This window comes from Lepisosteus platostomus, chromosome 14, assembly GCF_059453375.1.
Source record: "Lepisosteus platostomus isolate fLepPlt1 chromosome 14, fLepPlt1.hap1, whole genome shotgun sequence".
NCBI classification, from domain to species: domain Eukaryota; kingdom Metazoa; phylum Chordata; class Actinopteri; order Semionotiformes; family Lepisosteidae; genus Lepisosteus; species Lepisosteus platostomus.
In genome coordinates this window covers 30,968,905-30,990,330 of record NC_142624.1, presented here as the reverse complement: position 1 = coordinate 30,990,330, position 21,426 = coordinate 30,968,905, and the positions used below count along the sequence as shown (strand labels likewise).

Below are 21,426 nucleotides of genomic sequence, written 5' to 3'. Positions count from 1 at the left end.
GACTCTGCGCAGCTGCCTGAACTGAGAGAGAGAGAGAGAAACGAGGACTCTGTGGAAAGGGGAGGGAACATTAGGCTGTGCAGTAAAGAAGCAAACTTTTCCTAAAGCCTGCTTCAGAGGAAAAAAAAGAGAGCAAACTTCGACGGTTGCATTCCTTTTTGTATTATTAGGTGGGACAAGACAAGAAACTCAGGAGAAGAGACAACACGAAGAAGGGTGAAGAATAAACCCATTTGAGTGGTGAAGCAAAAGAGAAAAGTGAAAATCAGGTTCCAGGGCTAAGGGAGAGAGCAAGCAGTCTGCGCACAGTGTAAAGATGGGAGAAGACGGTGTTCAGGCAGAGCGAAGCAGCGCAGTCAATTCCCATGAGACCCAGGATCTGGTGGTGCCCAGCCCGAGTCCTACTCAGTCCTCCCCCAGCCACAGTCTCAACCAGCTGGGCACGGGTGGGGCAGCCGGGAAGGGCACTGGAGAGGCCGGAGGGGAAGGCTCCTCACAGATCAACGCCATCACAGTGCTGACGCTGCTGGACAAGCTGGTCAACATGCTGGACACGGTGCAGGAGAACCAGCACAAGATGGAGCAGCGGCAGGCAGAGATGGAAACTGCAGTGAGGGGAATCCAAAGCGACATGACCAAGCTGTCCAAGAGCCACACCTCCACCTCCAACACGGTCAGCAAGCTGTTAGAGAAGTCCCGCAAGGTCTCTGTCCACATGAAAGAGGTCAAGGACAAGATGGACAAGCAGGCTGTCCAGGTCAAGAAGCTAGAGGCCAACCATGCCCACCTTCTCAAGAGGAACAACTTTAAGGTGCTCATTTTCCAGGTAAGGAGTCTCCCTTACAGATGATGGCTTTGGACTGGGGAAGCATACATAGTGAAAGAAAGCAGGTTTTTGTTCATTTAATTTCAGCTGACAATGGCAGTCGACCTTGTGCATAGCAGTGTTGCATAAAAGACTATCCTTGTGACATGGATAATAAAAAGCTGAAAAGTTACACTATAACATGTGGCTGCTTTGAATATACAGTACAAGCCTTGTTGAACTATACCTTCAGTGGACAGTATCCATAACTATGCTATGTAGCAGCATGTTTACATCATTTATAAATCATAACAGGTGGTTTACAGCCATGCAAGAGCACTTCTGTGCAGTGTTTGTTAACCAAATAAGGTATCCCTGACTTTTATACCACAGGAAGAGATTGAAAACTATGTTATGTTCAGGTTGACTAGAAGCATAAATGTCAGCAGAATAATACTTGAAATTCAAGGTGTGGTAAAAACAATGTCACAAAAATAGGTAGTAACATAGTTGGTGAGCTTTCTGTACGTGTGTATTGTTCAGATTACATGTGTGTGCATGCAGGTGTGTTTCACCTGCACTTTGGATTACTGCTGTAATAATGAATATTTGTAAAGAAGGTAATGCTTAAGAATTTCCTGTTTCATACAGTGAAAACAAAAATTAAAAATATCCCTGGAACTGTGGTTTAGGAAAGAATGACACAAGGTGTTCTTGAGCTTCTGCAGCTGTGTTGTAATATTTACTGTTAAAACTGGAAGTCTGCAACTTGAAAGTTTGCTGGAAACAAAAGGACTGGATTGAATGAATCCTGCAGTCATCTGGAAGCAGTAATTGAGCGTAATCTAAACTATTTCAAAAGCCTGTGAAAGAAACATCAGGTGCATTCAAGTTACTGTTTACCAATTCTTGATTTCAAAGACCTCAAGTTAACCGTGTAACCAAACAGGTGTTAGGATCATGAACACGAACATTATTCCTCCATCACTGAACAATACAGTCTTCAGTGGCTCTGCGATGAATGTGGCCTATAGCAATGTTTTTCCAGTGTTGCCATGGGAAATTAACTTCCTTTCAGATGGGTTATGACCACCAAAGAAACAAAGTTAATTCGTTTTCTTTGCTACTTTTGCTCTTCTATTATGCATAATAAGTTTCTGTTACTCACAGATATCAGAGACGCTATCTAAGGATGTTAGAAGTCAAGAAAAATATCGAGTTCTACCATATTGAAACAAGCAGCCATGAGAGGGCTGTGATATCTGTGCAGCACAAATGGAGCTCATTGGCAGTAATCAGTTATCACACATTTCATAATTTCCTAAATTACAAGTATTGGATATTATGAAAAGTGTCAGACCTGCTTACTGAGAATGAACTCCTTTTGAATTCAGATAACGATAGATGTAGCTCTTGCTTTAATCAATGACTCCTGGAGACTCTAGGATTCCTATGGACTTTCCTAGCCTGTACTATAAATATCGGTCTTCACACTGACTGTCTGGACCAGATGCACCAAGTCAAGCTGCTTGTCACCCTGTGTTTGTACCGCTGCCTATCTTGTTGCATTTTGTGCTTTGTGTTGTGCTGCAGATCTCATTTCCCTCTCCTCCCTGCTGAGAATAGAGCTAAAGTTTTTTGTTTCATCTTATTGTGAGGTCCCATAACAGCCCTAATGTATGTAATGGAATGGTTGCTGCTGAACCTCATTACACTGTTACTTATGGCTGTGCCGTCTACTTGCATTGTTGATTACTGATATACTTTTTATTTTTATACAAACATTTACTATAAGAGTTGCTTGAGTTAGGTAACTACACTTATTCTTTCATGAATGGGCTACTAATTTTTAATTTGATATAATGTTTCATTCACGAATGCAACACAAAAAGAAGCGTATTGTTAAAATTATTAAATGGTTTGTAGGCCTTTCTATTTGGAAAGATAATGAATGGATAGATGTCCCAATAAGAGCATTTAAACAAGACAAAGAAAATTCAACATGTTAGCAGTTATCCAAGTCCTGCCATATGCTCACTGGACCAGATTTTACGGATCAGAACGTCTATTCTCCTAATTTTCAAATTTACATGATTTCGTAGCCCATATGAAGGACCAACAGGACCAGCAGAAGTGTCAGCTGGCCCAACAACACACCATTGTCTGTTTTTTCACATTTACTTTTACACCAGTTACATTAGTTAATGCAGTAGCAAAACTCTTAAAAAACATAAAATCCATGATTTACAATATTCAACATTTTTCTTTGCTGTCCTACATCAAAAGGATTGATGGCATCTCTTCTGTTCCCAGGCAGGCAGTTATTTTGTGTTCCTCTCTCGTGTTCTGCTGTACGTTGTTGTTTAATGAAAGTGTTTGTGCTCATTTTTGCCATTAAGGTTCTCAACTTATTCATTTATTCATTAACGCAAAGAGAAAGGCCCCTTTGTCAACTCTAGCAGTTGATTTCCACAAGGATTTTGGAATGATCAAAGCTGAAGAGCGCTATCTGTGGCCCACAGCCTACTGTAGCGATTCTCCACGGGAACAGCACTGCAGGTGTTTTCCATATTCTAAGTTGGATTTCCATTGGCACGCCTGAAGGGCTCTACTTTGGCAGGATGTCATGCAATGTTTAGAGAAAAACTGATGTCATTCTAATAAACATTTGCATAGTGAACTAGCTCTTAACCCCTCCTAGTAACTGCTGCAACCATGGCCAGTCATGAATTTTCCCACTGTGTCTCACTGTTACTCAGTAACAGCTTCAGAGCTGTGCAGAAGTGGTACATCACTCTTATTGATCCTTAATTGAGCATGTTTAACCCTCTCCCTGAGGTCTTGCGCTGTTGAGGATTTCAGGAGACCTACAAATCACACTGGATTCTTTGGCTTAGGGACCCCTGCATAATGTTTGCATATTGATATCAGTCACAATCAGGTTATTTGTCATGCACTGATAAATTCATGTTAGTATATCTTTTTTATTTAAATATTCAGAACAACATTCAGACATAGCCCACAACTCTATTTTACATCAGCAGCATAATAATACTTTGTATTTTTATCATTTTGTTTTGCAGCACATGACTAAGTAACTAACTACAATAATAATAATAATAATTAATAATAATTGCTTACACTTATATAGCGCTTTTCTGGACACTCCACTCAAAGAGCTTTACAGGTAATGGGGACTCCCCTCCACCACCACCAATACAAACATTACTGAGAAACATAGGGCTATTTATGAAAACAGCCAACAGATTCACATTTTGTTAACATCTTCTCACTTTCTACATCTTTGTTTTTTAAAAAAAACTTTGACTCATGGAGAACGCCTTGCAAGCACCAGTTAACGCATCCCGGTTGATTTACAAAGCAACCGCAATTAATTCCATACATCCTGGAAGACACTGTGGAGGTCTGTATACACGAGGAGCAGTTGTGCAGGCAGGTTTGTTCTGGAAAATGTCTGGTCTGCAGAGAGCTACACTTGCTCTCAGGAGCACTACACATACTGGTGTGCAGCTTTCACTTCAGATACATGGCAGAATGAGAAGACTGTAATCGGCTTAGTACTGCCAGAGTCATATTATTCTCTGCATAGCTTTCCAAGTGCTACAGTAGAGTAATGACAGAGAGTTTGTGATCCCGTGGTTTGACAAGCAAAGAAATTGCGACCTTGTGGCATTGCATAAACCTATGCATGAATATGCAGTATATAATTCAGGGCTTTTTCACAGAGATCTGAGTGTCCAAACTGATTACTTATTATGTCTTGTAATTATAAAATAATATGTGAGTTCAATTATCTCTGAGATTTTTCATGAAGGCTATTGAAAACATCCATAAATACCTTCTGTGATTTCAGTTCTTTTAATATAGTCTTGGGAAAGAAGGTCATAGAGTAGTGCTCAGAATTAGAGCTATGTGAGTACACTCCTGCCTTACAGATCTGGAGTTCTGAGCTTTGCCCATATATGGCTCACCCGGCCTAAGAAAAATGAAAGCTTTCATTAAATAAGAAACGGTTTTCAACGGAGTGGAAGAAACATGAAACCATTTTTTTTTCTTTGTAATTTATATCTTTCCTTCAGGGTTTTGAGAGACCAGTGACTCTCAAATTTCTGTAATGAGCTGCCTTCAATATATAATCATGAATGTTGAAAAACAAAAACAATAAGTAGGCTTTACGAGGGAGAAGGCAATCTGTATTGAGAGGAGTGTCTCGTTAACTGACTGCCCTGAGTTTACTGCATTTTACAGACTGTGGGTTTTGCAGGTCTGACATAAAACTGCATATGGGTCCATTACAACTCATCCCTTTTGGAAAACAACAAAAGTCTCCTACAACAAAAGTCAAGTAACAAATGAACAACTTCTTTGTTCATCAGTTCATAGGATAGAGGCAGTACCAGGCACATTTTAATTTTATAGCAGTTTTTCAATCCCTATATTACGCCTCTGTATCTTTTCTTCCAGCTGAGCTCTAAATTACTCAATTAAACCCTTAAGTAAAATCTTAACATCTTTAACGAAAGCACTTTAATTGTTTCTGGCTCTGCAAAAGTGTTAGGTTTGAAATTAACAAATAATGTCATGATTGATTTAAAATCTACCACAGATTAACATCTGGAAACAGATTAATAAAGAACAGATTTAATAAATATCAGTATTTAAGACACCGGGGTTTAAATTGAAGCAAAAAAGCAGACTTACCTTTTCCCCAAAAAAATATACAGTTACTGTACATGTCCCTTAGGAAAGTAAATTAAAGTTAAACATTGTCTCTACCGAGGATACAGTGCTTATTTTATGTTATGTCTAAGTGAAATTTTAAAATTCCTTCTTTTTCATGAAACAAATGCATACTGTATATAGTGATATACCAACTGTAAATAAATTATATAGTGTCTTTATGACATTTAAGATTTTAACTCTATGGAACAAACCCCAATACAGTTATACAGTACCCCAATACAGTACACTGGCAATAAAGACACACATGCGTGAATTCTGTGATGCTACCGCAGCTCTAATTAGTTGTTTTGCAGAAAAGGCACACACCTCCAGAATGAAAATATATAAGCAAAATTAGATTCAGTTTGTTTAATTCGAAGATGTTTGTTTGGTGTTTTCTACACTCTTGGCAGCTACTGCTGACCACCTCTCACCTTCTCAGCTGTTAGAACTGTCCATTGTGAGGCAAGAGCTTACACAGCACTGTGCAAGACCCCTGGAGACAGTCATGTTTTATTGCTAATTACATATTTGTTTTCTTATTGTAAATCTTGGCAGACAAAATACTGTGTGGTGGGGCGTGAGGACGGGAAAGGTATCTGTGAAATTGCAAGTCATGTTAGAGCTATGTGGGAATACTAAGCAAATGATCAATAACAATTAAGGGTCAAACTCAAAGATAATGACCTGAAATGGCTTGTGCATTTCCACAGAGTGCTGATGTTGACCACTTTTACAGGGGTTAGGGACAGAGCTGAAGTTGGCGTTACTGTAGGCCTAAACAAGTGGGAAAAAATCCTTCCGTCCTACCTTAAAAATTATTCTTAATTTGTGGAAATGAAGGTGATACCTGGTTATCACCATCCAGTCAGCACGGACACAGAGCTATCACTGGTCTTTAAATCCACAACTCAATGGAACCATAGCTTCCAGAAAAACAAGGAAATTATGTCCTCCATTACAGTATCTGCTCAGGGAGGAATGTGCCTGTGCACCAGGTGCAGAGAGCCTTGCACTGGGCCGCAGAGGTATGAGTGCTGAGTGCAAGCATGCCTGACTTTTTGCACCCTGGCTCCTGGTAATCACAGCACTCCACGTTGCCAACACTTCCAGACTGTGGGGTACAACAAGGACAAAGTTTGACCTTCTGATTTTCTGTACAAAATACAGTGAGATAATAGCACCAGAAAGCTAACTGGAAGATACTTTTCTTTTGGGAAGAACAATGGCTTTGCACCTTTTTTTTTGCACAAGCAATACAGGGGTTTATCTGTAAAGAGTTCTGAAAATGAATGTATGCAAGATACTGTACATACACATATTTCAACTTGATTCCAATGATATTTCTAAGGTTTTGGAAGAAATATCTCATCTTTTCAAAGTTTCGTAAAGGACTGAGACGATATGATGGCTCTCAAAAGAGAGCAATGTTAGCACAGTGAACCTCTTTGGTGATTTGTGGGTTTATCACAAGATCCAGTGGTGTGTGTGAAATTTGTTCATAGCCAGAATTCAATGCACCAACTCTCAGGCACCCCCCAGCACTCTGAAGTTGTGAGTTCACACAGACAGGCAAACAAATTTTAGCCAAAAAGGTAGTTATGCAACCCAGCAGGTTTGCAATGCTTTTCAAGCTCCAGAGGATTACGTCATCATTACAGCCTCACACCAAATAAGCCCTAGAACACCAACAGTGATCCAAAGCAGAATGGAAAATATTGTGTCTTTGTGACACTTAATCTCTTTATATTTTATCTCTATTGAGCAAAACCCTATATTGTAACACACTGGCAATAAATATATACATTGAAGAATAAATAGTGTTTCCTATTTTTTTGTGAAAGTGAAAGAAGGGGATGTATTATAACTGGGAGATAATCTGCACTTCACTTGGCATGATTGTCAGAACTCCATGCCCTTGCACCATCATTGTGTTTCTTCATAATTACTGCTTATACATATATCGCTCATAAAGGGGCAAAACACAATAACAACATTTAACCAAGTGTAATGTCAACTATTAGGAGGCACTTCTAATAGTGAGAACACTGCTTAGTATGCAAAGCAAGCAAAAGATGAATTTGTTCTAAGGAACTGCTGGGTGGCCTCTTTTGCACTGAGGTATTTAAGGGGGCAAACTAAAATCAAGTCAGTTCATTTCCCTGCCATACACCTAATCTATTAAATCACTCTTCTAGATCATAAGCTAATGTAGGTTGAGTAGAAAACAAGTGTGCACAAGTCAGGCTTCTAAATCTTGTCAAGAGCAGTCCCAAGTAAGTTCTTTCAGTTTTAGAGTTCTCCATAAAAGGAAAAAATACTTTTTTGTCCCACATGTGTCCTCAAACCACCATTATGTCTTGCAACCCAGCAAGAAAAAGATTGTTTCATATTCTATATGGTAAATATGCCCTGAAAATCTTCACCTTACGCCCAAGGAGCATTTTTTATCCTTGTTGCACACAACAAGCTAGATAGATCTCTCTGCTCCAATGTCTCTCATCATAACAGGCCTTTTCCTTGCTTATTTCCCTAGCAACACGTCTGTTTTCATTGGGAAAACACTGCCCTCTGGGAACGGAAATGCTCTGTACCTCATCATCGGGCCCACAGTTTGGCCAGAGCTTAATAAGCAAAGAAAATATATTATACTTAATTTTATTAAAACAGCAGTAATGTGGTGTGGTTTAAATATTTCCGTATTTCATTATGTTATATTGTACTCATTTTAGCACATAGACGTAGAATACAGTTTGTACTTTATAAAGGATCAGTTTTAAGTAAGCGGCCATAATATTCATAAATTTATTATCCTGAGAACAAAACACTGTTTAGAGCTTAAGAACATAAGAGTGGGTGCAAACATTAAGGGCCTTGGATAGTAACAGTACCAATCCTGACTAATACCGAGAGCTTAAAAATTATTTCGCTAAACATGCTTGACATAGGTTTTGTTGCTGTTAGCATCTCAGCATTTGTAGATGAATTTCTCGCTGTAAGCTAGAAATATAGGTGTTTGCAAAACAAACCTCTGCTCTTAATTCATTCTCAGATTACACTTGAAAAAAACAGTGTTATTTTGAGATAAACCCCACCCTACCCCTGCATTGTTCTTAATTTAGATTATTATTATCTATGCAAACTGGCTTCTATAGAATAAAGCCATTGATTCTGCACAAAAGCTATCTTTGTGCTGACCTCATGATCTGTGGTCTTCACAGTTCTTTCCAAAAGGCTCGCTCAGGGAGGCAGTGGATTTGTTACTCAGTACTGACGCAGGAAACACGAGAGGGGAGGTGACAGCAGGATGGAGAGGAGGTGGGGTTTCTCTCAAAGAACACCACGTGAACAACAGATAAATAATAAGACTAACCTCAAGCCCTGGAGCTAACAGGAAAAACAACATGAGCCCTGCTAAAAACTACATAGATAACTTCTCGTATCTTATTGCAATTCTATGAATAAAACACATCAATGTAGGAAAATATTGTTATCTGCCAGAGGAACATGCAAGCCTGACAGCGCTGGTTTTATTCTTCGCAAGAAGAGAAAGCTTCTAGATGTTCTTCGCTTTACTAGATAGCCCTGCAAGAAGTGAGATATAGAAAAACTCTTCCTTAGAGTTTATCCTATTTTGAAAAAAGAGTGACACTCACTATTGTAGAATGTTATTGTGTACCATTTGAATTGTAGTTTATTTTATTCTTCTGTCTGCATACTGTGCTAAATTGAGCAGGTTTGATATGGAGATGAAAACTGTGGCATGTAGAACATCTTGCAAGGTATGATGCAGAATATCATGGAGAACGCAAATATTTACACAACAAATAGTGATCTTAAGATGCCAACGCTCTGAATGCAATAGATAGATGTGAAGGCAGGGCTATATGAGTTTATGAAGGAGATTATCCATAATCTGTCCAAAAGATCCCATTATATATCCGAGATCTCAGAGACAAGCAAAATAGCAGGACTAGTCAGAAAAGCTGTGAGGCAGATCAACATTGCTTTTTTCATCATCGCAGCCCTTTTTTTCACTCAATTGCATCTGAAAGTTTGAGAGGCAAGCACAGGGATAATATAATTAACTACTCTTAAAGATGTTCCCGGTTTAGTATTAACAGACCATCAAAGCATCAGAATGGCTACAAACAGGAGGAGGCCACTCAACTCATTGTGCTCATCTGGTTCTATTTCTCATCACGTCCCATAGCCAGAACCTGTTGTACTACGAACGAACCTTTTAAGCATGAGAGACTCTTGATCACACCCTTCAAGAAAGGGGTCATTTAGATTAACGAATCAAGCCTACATTGCACGTTTTCAAAAAGTTGGTGGAAACCAGAGTACCCAGCAAAAAGCCACATGAACTTGGAGAGAACATGCAAATTCCAGAGACAGACACTCCAATATGGGATCGAAACTTGGAGCTTTGCACTTTGTCCACTGGCCAACCCTGCCACCATACTATTCTATATCTCAAAGTATTTCCACAGTGTGAAAGCAATGGTGTCTTCTTCCCACCACTCCTTCCTCCCCTCCCACATAGTAGCCAGGTATGGGGGCTATAATCTGTGCATTCCTAACCTTGTAGTGTAACATACCACTGGGCCATGGCTGGCATTCCATGGGAAAGAGAGGAATTGCAATTGCAGCAGCACTATAGCTCTCTGTGACTAATCAACTGGGAATTTGTACTTGTCTTCACTGCCTGGCTCTGCGTTGTTTACACAGACTTTCCGATTACAGCTTCCTTCATTATTTAGGAGGCGTCCATAAGGCTTCAGCCGCAGAAAGCTGCACTAAGTCAATGAAAAGAGCTACAATTAGCAAATGAAATTCCCTTTTAATTCTCTATGCATTCAGGAGGTCCCTCTTGTTGAATATTTACAAACGACTCACAGTGTCTTTCATTTGCTTTTGTTTTGGGGAAAGTGGCTGCTCTTTTCCTCAGTTTTAAAGGTTATCTACAGTATATGTAACAGTCCTGGATTGCAGTTTTCATTATTTCCTTAATAATAAAGGAATATGATCTCCAAATACTTTGAAAATATTTTCTTCAGTATCTTAAGGCATTCGCGAGCGTGAATTCTTGTTTTTCTCAGTTCAGTTATGAAATCGCTCTCTTTCAGCTGTCCTGAGGCAGTAGGAGACAAACAGGTTACTCCAAATACCTGAAACTCCAATGGTCCTAAGGCAAGCACCTTCTAAAAAGCTATATGTTTCTACTTCAGGCTGTTAAATCTTTTTTTTCAGGTAAAACAAAAGACTGGTTTTAAGTTCTTAGATTTATCAGTAACAAATTAAACTCAAAGAAGACAACAAGGGAACCTGATACAAGTATTCAACATCCCCAAAAGGCATTGAGAAAAATCAACCCAGTGGGTTTTTTCAGAATTGATAGTGAAATTTGTAACAAAGGTCCCAAGTGGAAACTACATGTAAGCACACTGAAAACTGAGAACAGGAGACAGAGTATAGAACAAAGATGACACATTATTGAAGCTGATATCCTTATATCAATAAGATACTACCAAATGGCCTCCTCTTGTTTGTAACTATTTTAGTGTTTTTATTACTCATACAGTATATTCATTTTTATATCTCAATCATATACATCTCACTATAACCTAGCAGTTCATCCTAAATTCTTAGATTCTAAGATTGCATTTCTTTACTCACTCATCTTTTCCTGTGTGTAACTAAACTCTTACTATGCCCAGCTAATTCAAAACAATTTCATTCAAATGTTGTTGTTTTTTTTTCCCATACAAGACTTTGCTCCCACACTAAAGTCTGGTAAAGCACAAACAGTAATTGCACTTAAAGAAAAGATCCATTAATCATCCATCCATTATAGGAAAGCTCCTCATTTCTGGTAAGTGACACAGCAACTCATAGCATATCACAGAAGCTGAAGATGAAAGATGGATCAGGGACTTCTCCATGGACAGAATACAAGACCATCACAGAGTCTAACAGACACATACAGAAGCAGATCACATATAAGTATCACTTAAGAGAAACATGTCTCTGAGAGGAAAGAGGATCACATGGACAAAGAGAGAACATACTGTGTATACTGTATATATATTCCACATAAAAGACACCCTTGGCCATAATCAAACTCTGGAACCAAGGGATCTGAGGCAATAGCACTAATTTCCTAATATAGTAATCTGTGTCTTTATTGCACTGTATAAAGCACATAAAAAAACTTGCCTGTTTTGACAGCAGTGTGCTCAGAGGTCCTAACTATAATTTCATTTGACAATCCATTGTGTATTGCAGGACTTGACGTTTTACCTATTGTTAAAAGGAAATTTCTGTTGTCTCCTGTCACTGTGCTTTAGTACATCTGTATGTCTGAGTTACATTGTAGGTTTATGGCAGGGAGTGACAAGGAGCACAATTCCATGTACTGACATGCTGCACTGGTAATTTAGGTTATAAATTAAGTAGAGCTGGGACTGATTGACATGAGATGGCCAACAGTCAGTACAACCAGTTCCAGTTATTCTGGCTTTACTCGCTAGTCCACAAACAATGAGTCATTTGTTGAACCAGACTAGTCGTATCACTTTTGTGAGCACTGGTTGAGATGTTGGCTAATTACATGTTCTTGCCATATAGAGTAACTCTGAAACAAAACAAAGAGGAGCACTTTTTCGATTTAAATAGTGTAAGTTCATAAATAAAAGTTAAATAAATGCATTTAAGTGCTAAACAGAATCTATTTACCGTACAACACAGTGCACAGATGTAATTCATACCCATTATTTTGACCCTAATAAGAAAAGTAATTTCCAGCTGCAGCTTCACTAGACCCACATCCTAACAACAGCGCAGAATGTCTTCAGTCCTGCTGGCCTCACTGTTGTTGTTCTACAGAATTAACAAATAATTAGTTCAACTGAGTAATTAAGATCCTCAATGTAAAACAAAAAAACAAAACAAAATCTGGATCAGATTTCCAACCTCCTCTGGAAATGGCCTCCCAGCAGTATTGAGGAATAACTGATCTGAGGTACAAGCTGGAAGAGACAAGGGAAGGGAGGTTTCGTGAACTATGTGGCCTTGGTAGTGGTAAGGTTTTAATTCTCCTGCACATTGCTGGGATTCCTGGAGCGGCTCCGTGCCAGGAAGGACAAGCAGTTCACTGGTTCTTTCCCCTCCCCTTCCTTTTTCTGGAGGGTCTCCAGAAGCCAGTGGAAAATCTGAGTGGTACTTTGTTTGGCTTCCTTCCCCTTGTTCCTCACAGTGCTGCTAGTTGCACCGTTTCTCCAGGAGAGTAACAATGAGGAAAGAAACACACAGATTTTAAAGTATATAGAACAGCAATATTGTGAAACCAGTCAAAGGGTAGGTTTTCACAATCTTGTTTCAGTTGGTTTTATTTTTCCCATAGGAACAGTTTTTATCAAGCATCATTGCTTCACTCATTCACTGTTCTTTACAGCTTTAATGTTACCCCTGTATCCTGTAATCTCCGAGTGCAGCTGGTGCTGAGGACTCTCACTATTAACATTACAACAGTACCATACTGTAGGTCTGCTCCAGGCCTGTGTGTAAAACTACCACAGGCACAATCCATTCAATCACCACAAGCCAGTAGTGCCCCCAATGCAGAAACACTAAGGTATTCCTCAGTACACAATCACTGCTTTTGAATCACATCTGTTAAACTGTAAATGCATTATTTAGACTGTACAAACCGGTACAAATAAATAACTGGAGTGCATTAAAGGTAGAGTCTAACAGTTGGATTCTGAAGTATGAATGTTCCAAAGTGTAAGTCTGTGTGATCCCCAGTCTAAAAATGACCTAGCCTTCATGGGAAGGTGCAAAAACTTGAATCTAAAGCTTTAGTATGTTAACAATAATAATCCTTTTTTAATATAAAGTGACAGAGCAGCTGCAGAACAGCTGAGATGTATGGTGGACTTTTCCCTTACGCATACAAAGCAAATCATGGCTGGCATTTTCACAAGGCAAACAGGGAGCCAAGCTCAGCATGTGGAAACTGACAATGATTTCAGATGGTCTATTTAAGAAGATAGAAGAAAGGACAGAACAGACTGTTATAGCACATCGTATCTTAACTACATTCCCCAGAAAGTTGTGGGGAATGATTTGCCACCTGACTAAATGGGAGTACATAGATGATCAGGTAACAGTTAAAAACCAGGAAGGAGCTGTAAATCTCCGATTTCTAAAGCCGGCGTCACACTACACGACTTTTCCTAGGATTTTCAGTTGTAGCCTTTATTTACATAATAGTAAGAAAATCACAGCGAGTTGTAGAGTGTCGCAGCGCACGGCTGTTACTGTGAGTTGTGTAGTGTGACACCCCTAGCAACTCAGTCATAGCGCTCTTAATAGCCCATACGACTCTCTGCGACTCGCTACGGTGGGTGTCTGCGGCAGTCAACAGCCAGTGAGCGCTCATCCGGAAGTACAATGCATACAATGCCCACAAACAGTGAAGTGAAACTTTGGAGCCAGCACAGATGTCTGTTCGATGTTTCGTGTTTGTCATTTCGTGTTTGTTGTTCATTTACTTTCGTACTGTTCTCCTCTTCTTATTCAGGTGTGCTCCACGTTGATTGGCTGCCAAAATGAGGCGACCTCGCGGTACTTTCGCGGCACAATATGAGACTAATAATAATAATTGCTTACACTTATATAGCGCTTTTCTGGACACTCCACTCAATTCGCTTTACAGGTAATGGGGATCCCCTCCACCACCACTAATGTGCAGCCCCACCTGTGTGATGCGATGGCAGCCATAGTGAGCCAGAACGCTCACCACACATCAGTTAGATTTGGAACCATGATGAAAAGTTGGGGGAATCATGTAAATTAGTCACCCCTTGTGACTCCTAGTCGTATAATTTGACACCCTCTAGGACAGAAAAGGCAGTGAGATTCAGCAGCTGCAGTTGTTAAATTTGACATGCCCTCCAACTAGAAGTCGTGTCGAGTCATGTAGTGTGACGCTGGGATAACAAGAGAGCAGAGCCTCTATAATGTGCTGCAGTAGAGGGAGGAGGGAATGAGGAAGTGACTGACCAACCACTCCATGAACATAAGAAATTTACTTAGAGCTTCTTTAGTTTTGTGTTTTTTTTACCTTGCCGATGACACAGATACTGTACTTGCTATGACACAGCACACCTGGAAAAGTCACAAGACCTGTCTCAAACTAGGCAGCGATATAAGATTCAGAGATGCTGCAGCTAGTCAGCTATCAAAGGCAGCATACCCTGATGGAATACCATCACAGAAAATCTGCTAAAAATAAAAGGGATACCATAGAAATTTAAAGCTAGTCCGCTGCCATACACTAGGCAAATTGTTTAAATTGAGCATTACGGGATTGTAGGATTTAAAATCAATGATCAATTATATCACTGTAACACCAATTTTGTGGTTTTGGAAATCGAATGTTTACCATGTGCATAAGATTTAGTCCAAACTTCAACCTTCACACTAAGCCTTGTGAATATAGCATTACCAGAGTTAAAAGGTATTCGGGTGTTCTTCACAGGCTTTTCAATTTTACAGAATTTGCTGCCATTAGCTGAAAGTGACCAATTCTTCTGTTTAGCACTGTGCACAATTATTCATGATGGATTTCGTCATTCCCGTTTTCAGGAGGAGAACGAGATCCCGTCCAGCGTTTTCGTGAAGGACCCAGTCCCTTACCCCCGGGGGCCTGAGGCTGAGGAGGAGCCACCCACAGTGGATGCCAACCGCTCTCAGGAGGAGACCCTGCAGACAATCAGCCTGTCTTCCGACGAGGAGCTGGGCCATGAGGATGAGGAAGAGGAGGTAGTGGGAGTGGGTCAGCCTGGCGAACGGCTGGAGCAGACACGCGCAGAGAAGATCAAGCGCTCGAGCCTGAAGAAGGTGGACAGCCTGAAAAAGGCCTTTTCCCGCCATAATATAGAGAAAAAGATGAGCAAGATCAGTACCAAGATAGTCTCCCCAGAGAAGCGTGAGAAGATCAAGAAAAGTCTTACTCCCAACCACCAGAAGAATCCCAGTGCCAAGAGCTCTTCCTTCAAGGTTTCACCACTCACCTTCAATGTTAAGAAAATGCGGGACGGCGATACTGTTCCGAAAGCCGAGGAGTCTCCCTCAGCTGTTGCATCCATTGAGCTGGAACCCCTCAGTAGCCCAGACGAAGAGGCCCCCTTTACTGTGGTGCACTCTCACTTGGCCCCTGCGGTTGAAGAGGGGAAATCTGCATCTGACTCCGTGGAGAAGGAGCAAGAAGAGGAGGAGCTGCCCAGCCCACGACAGAGCAGTGTGGCAACTGGTGGCCTGGAGGCAGAGCTCACCATTGTGGAGGATGATGACCCCCAGTACACCCTCTCCTCCACTCTCCCACATGACGAGCTCCACCACCAAGAAGAAGAAGAAGCCTGCAGGAAGGCGGAAGAAAAGATGACAGAGATCACCTCAGATCAAACCCCTTAATATCCTTCGATGAGTCTTGCCCTGACCCTCTACACATCCACACACCCCTCATTCTTTTCTCAGGGCCAGGAATAAAGGTCTGCATTCCTATCTCTGAGAACATCCCTGAGCTACAAGATTCCAACATTCCTTCTACAGGACTTTTCCCACCCAATCCCTCCTCACAAACGCCCAAAACGTTTCTGAACTCTGAAGATTCTTCTTTCAAAATCACTATTCCCCCTGACCCATACTGTTATTTGTAATCATGTTGTCCTAAATCCAGATTGCTTTGGTCTTTTGCAAGATCTGTTTTATAACTTAGTAGCTATTTCTCTATCAATACATTTAGTGTGAAGAAGAGATTTGATTCTGGCACAAGTGATCTGTATTGTGCACTTTCATGTTTATTTTCCCTTGATCCAGGATTTTCTGACTCATACCCTCCGGCTTGGATTATGTGGGAAGCACTGCTTCTGTGTTAGGAAACAGCTATACTGAGCAGCAGGAAGGACAGTTGTTGAGGGCAAAAGTTAAGGGAGGGTGAGTGCAGCGAAAGAAGGAGAGACATTAAGCTGTGAATCATGCTTTAGGCACACAAGCTTCAAAGCTGATCTTAGCAGCTTGTTTTGAACAACCACTTAGCAAAAAACTATTATAAAATGGTGAGTGGGTAGACATTCATTAAGGCATATAGGCAGAGACCTTATGCACAGCACACAGGCTCAGAGCAGGCAAAGGGCCTTGGATGACTGTATCTTTTCCACCACTCCTTGTTTGGCAGAGTTTATTTTTGAACACATTCTATCAAACGTAAGCTTTGAGCCTGAAAGAAGAGTTTACTCTACGTAAAGCCTAAACTTGTGTCATTCAGCCCAACACACAACATTTGAGTTTCAGCTATACCCAATAAAATGTTTGTTTATGATTTTAGAAAATAATTCTTCTCAGTCTTTAGCTAATCTTGAGAGGTTAGCTGTGGCAATCCATTCTAACAGTAGAAGTATAAGACATTAGACGAATTATTGTTTTTTTTCTAACATCCATCCATTTTACAATTGCTTCATTCAATTTAGTGTCGTGGTGGAGCCGAAGCCTATCCTGACAAGCAACAGGCGCAAGGCAGGATACACCTGGATGGGACACCAGTCCATTGCAGGGCAGATACAGATACAGACAAGCACACACTCACAACTAGAGCCAATTTTCTCTTTAAAAAAATCTTTTTTTTTTCCCTGAATGCACAAATGTGGGCCTTCCGCTCCATCAATATGTCTTCCAGCATATGACCAACAACTCCACAAAATTCTTCTGACAGCAAAACAGGATTCAAACTTATCTACAAATCTGCCTTACATTGCAATCAAGGATACCAGAGAAAAAACAACAGAAAACCAGCAAAACTACTGATAGGTACTAATCAATACACTGAATGGCAGAATCCACCTCAGGCATTAAGAATGCAACTGCATTGTGCGTCAACACACAACATAACATCTAGTCTAAACAGAACTGCAAACTGAGAGACACTTCATAATAATCTTGACAAAGTAAACAAAAGAGACTCACAGATGTAGGTTTAGTTTGCGCCTGAAACAATCAAAGAAGTGGGGCTGGTTTATACTTGATGTATACTGTACTGTATATATAACTGCTGTAGATAATTTTCAAATAACTTTGAAGCAGTACATAAACATAAAATGTCTTCACAAAACTGGCAGAATGGAATTACACTGCCCCCCCCCATCTGAACACATTAAAAAAGCAAATACAGCAATCTTTTTAAAATCAAGTACATCATCAATAATCAAGTAAAAAAAAAAGAAGTACAAAAATACACCAAATATAGTACAGAAGTGGGGGCTCACAAACCATAAAATCTATATCTGAAAAGGGGGTTAAATTAGCCGGTCTTAATAGTTGAAAGATGTATCAGACCATGCTGTCAGTTTCTGAACTGTCCAAATGTAACCTGGCCATATTTCTTTCCATAAGCACAACTGCCGCAGTTAGAGCACCAGCCTATGAAAGCACACCTGTCTCAACATCAGAATACAGCAGCTGATTATAGCAAACGATCACAGTTTCTCCATTCACAGCAGGTAAAGGAGATAGAAAAAGCACAGCAGTGAAAGCGCTGTAGATGTCATCGAGAACATTAAACTATGAGAAAGATCGAGATCAACTGGAAGTCATAGGGCCTATCATACTTCTTCAGCTGTTAAGGGTTTATTCATTAAACACTATTAACAGAATACCTCTAAACTGAGGTAGTGAGCTGCAGAAGGAAGGCCCAGCTCCTGCTTGCAAAGCCTGCTCCCTTCACCGTTACACAGCAGACTGAAAACCGCAGATCTGAGATTCACCAGTCCCTCTGGTTACACATAGGAGCAGACAGGTGAAATGGTTAAACAGTTCTTTTGTAGTTGTGAGCAAGGCTGCACTGTTATGGATTTAGCTCTAGTTTTATGCGTGGAGAGGTGGGCACACGTGATGGAATGCAGAGAATCTTTTATTTTTGTTAATTTAAAAAAAAGCATCTCTTCCAACTATTTTTCAATTTGTCAAAGTTTCATTTTGCCAAATAATTGGTAAGGAAGAAGGATGAGTGCATTCTTCTACAGGTAGGATTGATGGCTTAGTTTCCATTAAATGTTTTGATTTTGGGGGGCGTCAGATCCAGGTGTGCTGCTCTTAGGCAAGCCTCTGGGCAACAGCTCAGCAGAGGCATCTTTCAGTCAAGACAAGACTGACTGATAAAGGGAGCAATACTGGGAGGGGTAGAGAGAGAGAGAAATTGAGAGAAGACATTGGAGGGTTTTGAACAGAGATTTTCTAAAAAACAGCTTTGGAATCCAACACATTTCCATATCACACATACAGAGCTGAATTGTGTTTACAAAGCAACCAGCGCAGTGTAGATTTGTAAACTTCAGTGGGAAAAAAATAAACACTCCAAACTATTCACCGTTAACAAATGCTGGCATGTCAATGTAGCAAAACCATTTATTTATACCCTAAGATTTTTATTTTCAGTCCTTCTAGATTTTTATGTTTGAGAAAAAAAACTTCAGAGGGAACTGAGCAGCATGCTGTGAATAAAGCTTTATAAACATAGACGTGCATTTCTGCGACTCCTCAGAGCTGCATCACAGTAGATATGGAGATAGATAAAACCATCTTTACCTCACATACATTGAAGAAACATTTGCCTCTACAACCAATGCAACACATCTTTTCCCCCCTCCCATATAATTATTTCTTAATTTCTCTGCCTTCTCCCTCACTGCCAGAGATGTCAGACAGAGAATACTTGTCCACAGTTAGCGATGTGAAGGAAAAAGTAACCAGGCTGTGTCATGGAAGGTAATTCAATTTGAAATGACTAACCTGCCCAACTGGTTTAATAGCTGTTAACTAAACTCCAGGAGAGAGGTAGAAAGACTTTGAAGTACGTAGTTGAGTGTGAAAATTAAGTGATGTAGAGTTTCAAGGGGTCTTAATCTGACATGAGTTGACAAGTTTTATTAAAGATAAGACAACTTTATACTCAGTGCAAAGACACCATATGCTTTGGACCTACCACATGCCATGTTACATAATAGATCAAATGCTTTAAAAAGTGTTAGAATATCACGATGGATTATATCATAGGGATTTTTATATGAAACTACTGAAATTATATTTCTTTAGGGGAGTTCTATAATAGTGACCCAGTGTAGGATTTCCCACTTTGTATTATGAGTACAGAAATGTGTGATTTTGTTCTAAAGGGATGGCTTTTCTTAATTTTTTATTTTACTTTATCTCACACAAATCAATGACATGTATGTTGTTTTTCAAGTGCTAACCTTGCAGATGACACAGTAATATATAGAAGTATATATTGTCTTAATGATTTTATTAATAGTTATCAATGATACCAAAGAGTTTCTTACCATGGAAGATTCACTGCTACTGTGCTATATTGCCTTTCTGTAATCCATTGCATTGTATTAAAACATTTTTTCAAAAGTATAAAATAAAGAATTTGCACAATTTTTCCATGTTTTTTTATCATTCTTCTAATACATTTTGAAGATCAACCCCCCAAGGCATAAAAACAATCAGTCCTTCCCCAAGTACAGGAACTACCTCTGTTGAAGAACAACTGTTACCCCTCATATCTCCACTGCTATAGCTCCAATCCAAACAATACCTGGACATATAACCTATAGCATACTCTCAAAGATGATTGGCATCACAAAATGTTACCAACACTCCCAAACTCTAAAGAAACCAACTTCTACACAGTTGCATAATGCAAAGTCAGACCACTAAAAGCGAGGGATTGAATTTTGGGGGAGGGTAGGTGGGGCTGTATTTGATGTGAAGAATATAGCTGACAAAGCAAAGAAACACAACAGGAGCATAACAATGGGATAGCTGGTTCCTGACAGAACACCATTAAGTTCATCCCCAAAAAAACAGAAGCAGCTGCCCTGCCTTTCCAGCTAGTGTTGGGAAGTTGCTTGGCTGAAACTCCACCGAGCTGAATAATAGCAGGAAGAATAATGACACTCCAGAGCCCTGAATTCCTTTAACGTTCAGTATACATTAAACAAAAGGTAAATGCATACCAAAACTTATACTGAAACCACCAACGTAAGAACTGTCAAGTTTCTAGTTTGCTAAGAATGTACTTTCATTCCAAAAGGAACTATATTATAACTTTGTCAAAAAAGTCTACTCCATATGAACAGTTTCACAAGCACTACACTTTGAAAACATGGGAACAAGCCTGCAGCCTTCCTCACAATTATATGTGCTGTGGGTTTACCATAGAACACATGGCAATTCTGCAGCGAGAGGGATCCGCCCCACTCAGCATACCCACGTTCAAGCTTGCAAAAAACTACTAATATCTGATGCTGTGGCGCCATCAGGTGGGGGAAATCAGACTACCGCAAGGAATGTAAAGTGCACGAACTGTGAAATTCAGTTCCTAGTGTTGGACCTTAAAGCACAGCTTCCCGATTTCACTACTTTGATGAGTTAGATATTTGTTTTAAAATGTTAATTTGCAAGTCTGTGCAAAACTTTGATGTCTCACTCAAATGATGTACTAAAATGTACAAAAAGGTGTAGCTTAAGAGCCCAGTTTCAGATTCTCTCTGGACTCGCCCGTTCAGCTCTCTGCTTCTTTACCTGTTCCTCCTGTACTCTGTTAAAGGATGGTATATGTCCTCTTTGAGGCCCTCTTCAGTGAACACTTTTATGGAATCCAAAATGACACATCCTATGTAGGGAGGGTAAATGAGAGGGTTTAATCGGAAAGCCTGCTATTATTCTACAATGAGAAAACTCTTACTTCCTGTTGGAGTTTTGTAAGTGAATTAAAAAGACGTCATTTATAATTACCACACTGAGTCTGT

General features: G+C 39.9%; 1 protein-coding gene across 1 annotated transcript; it reads left to right on the top strand.

The window, feature by feature from the left end:
* Positions 1-3: 3 nt before the first annotated feature.
* cavin2a (caveolae associated protein 2a) lies at positions 4-20,052 on the top strand. Its single transcript, XM_088605611.1, has 2 exons — positions 4-826; positions 15,206-20,052. The coding sequence occupies exons 1-2, from the start codon at positions 317-319 to the stop codon at positions 16,031-16,033; spliced, it is 1,338 nt and encodes a 445-aa protein (XP_088461737.1). The 5' UTR covers positions 4-316; the 3' UTR covers positions 16,034-20,052.
* The last annotated feature ends 1,374 nt before the right edge of the window (positions 20,053-21,426 follow it).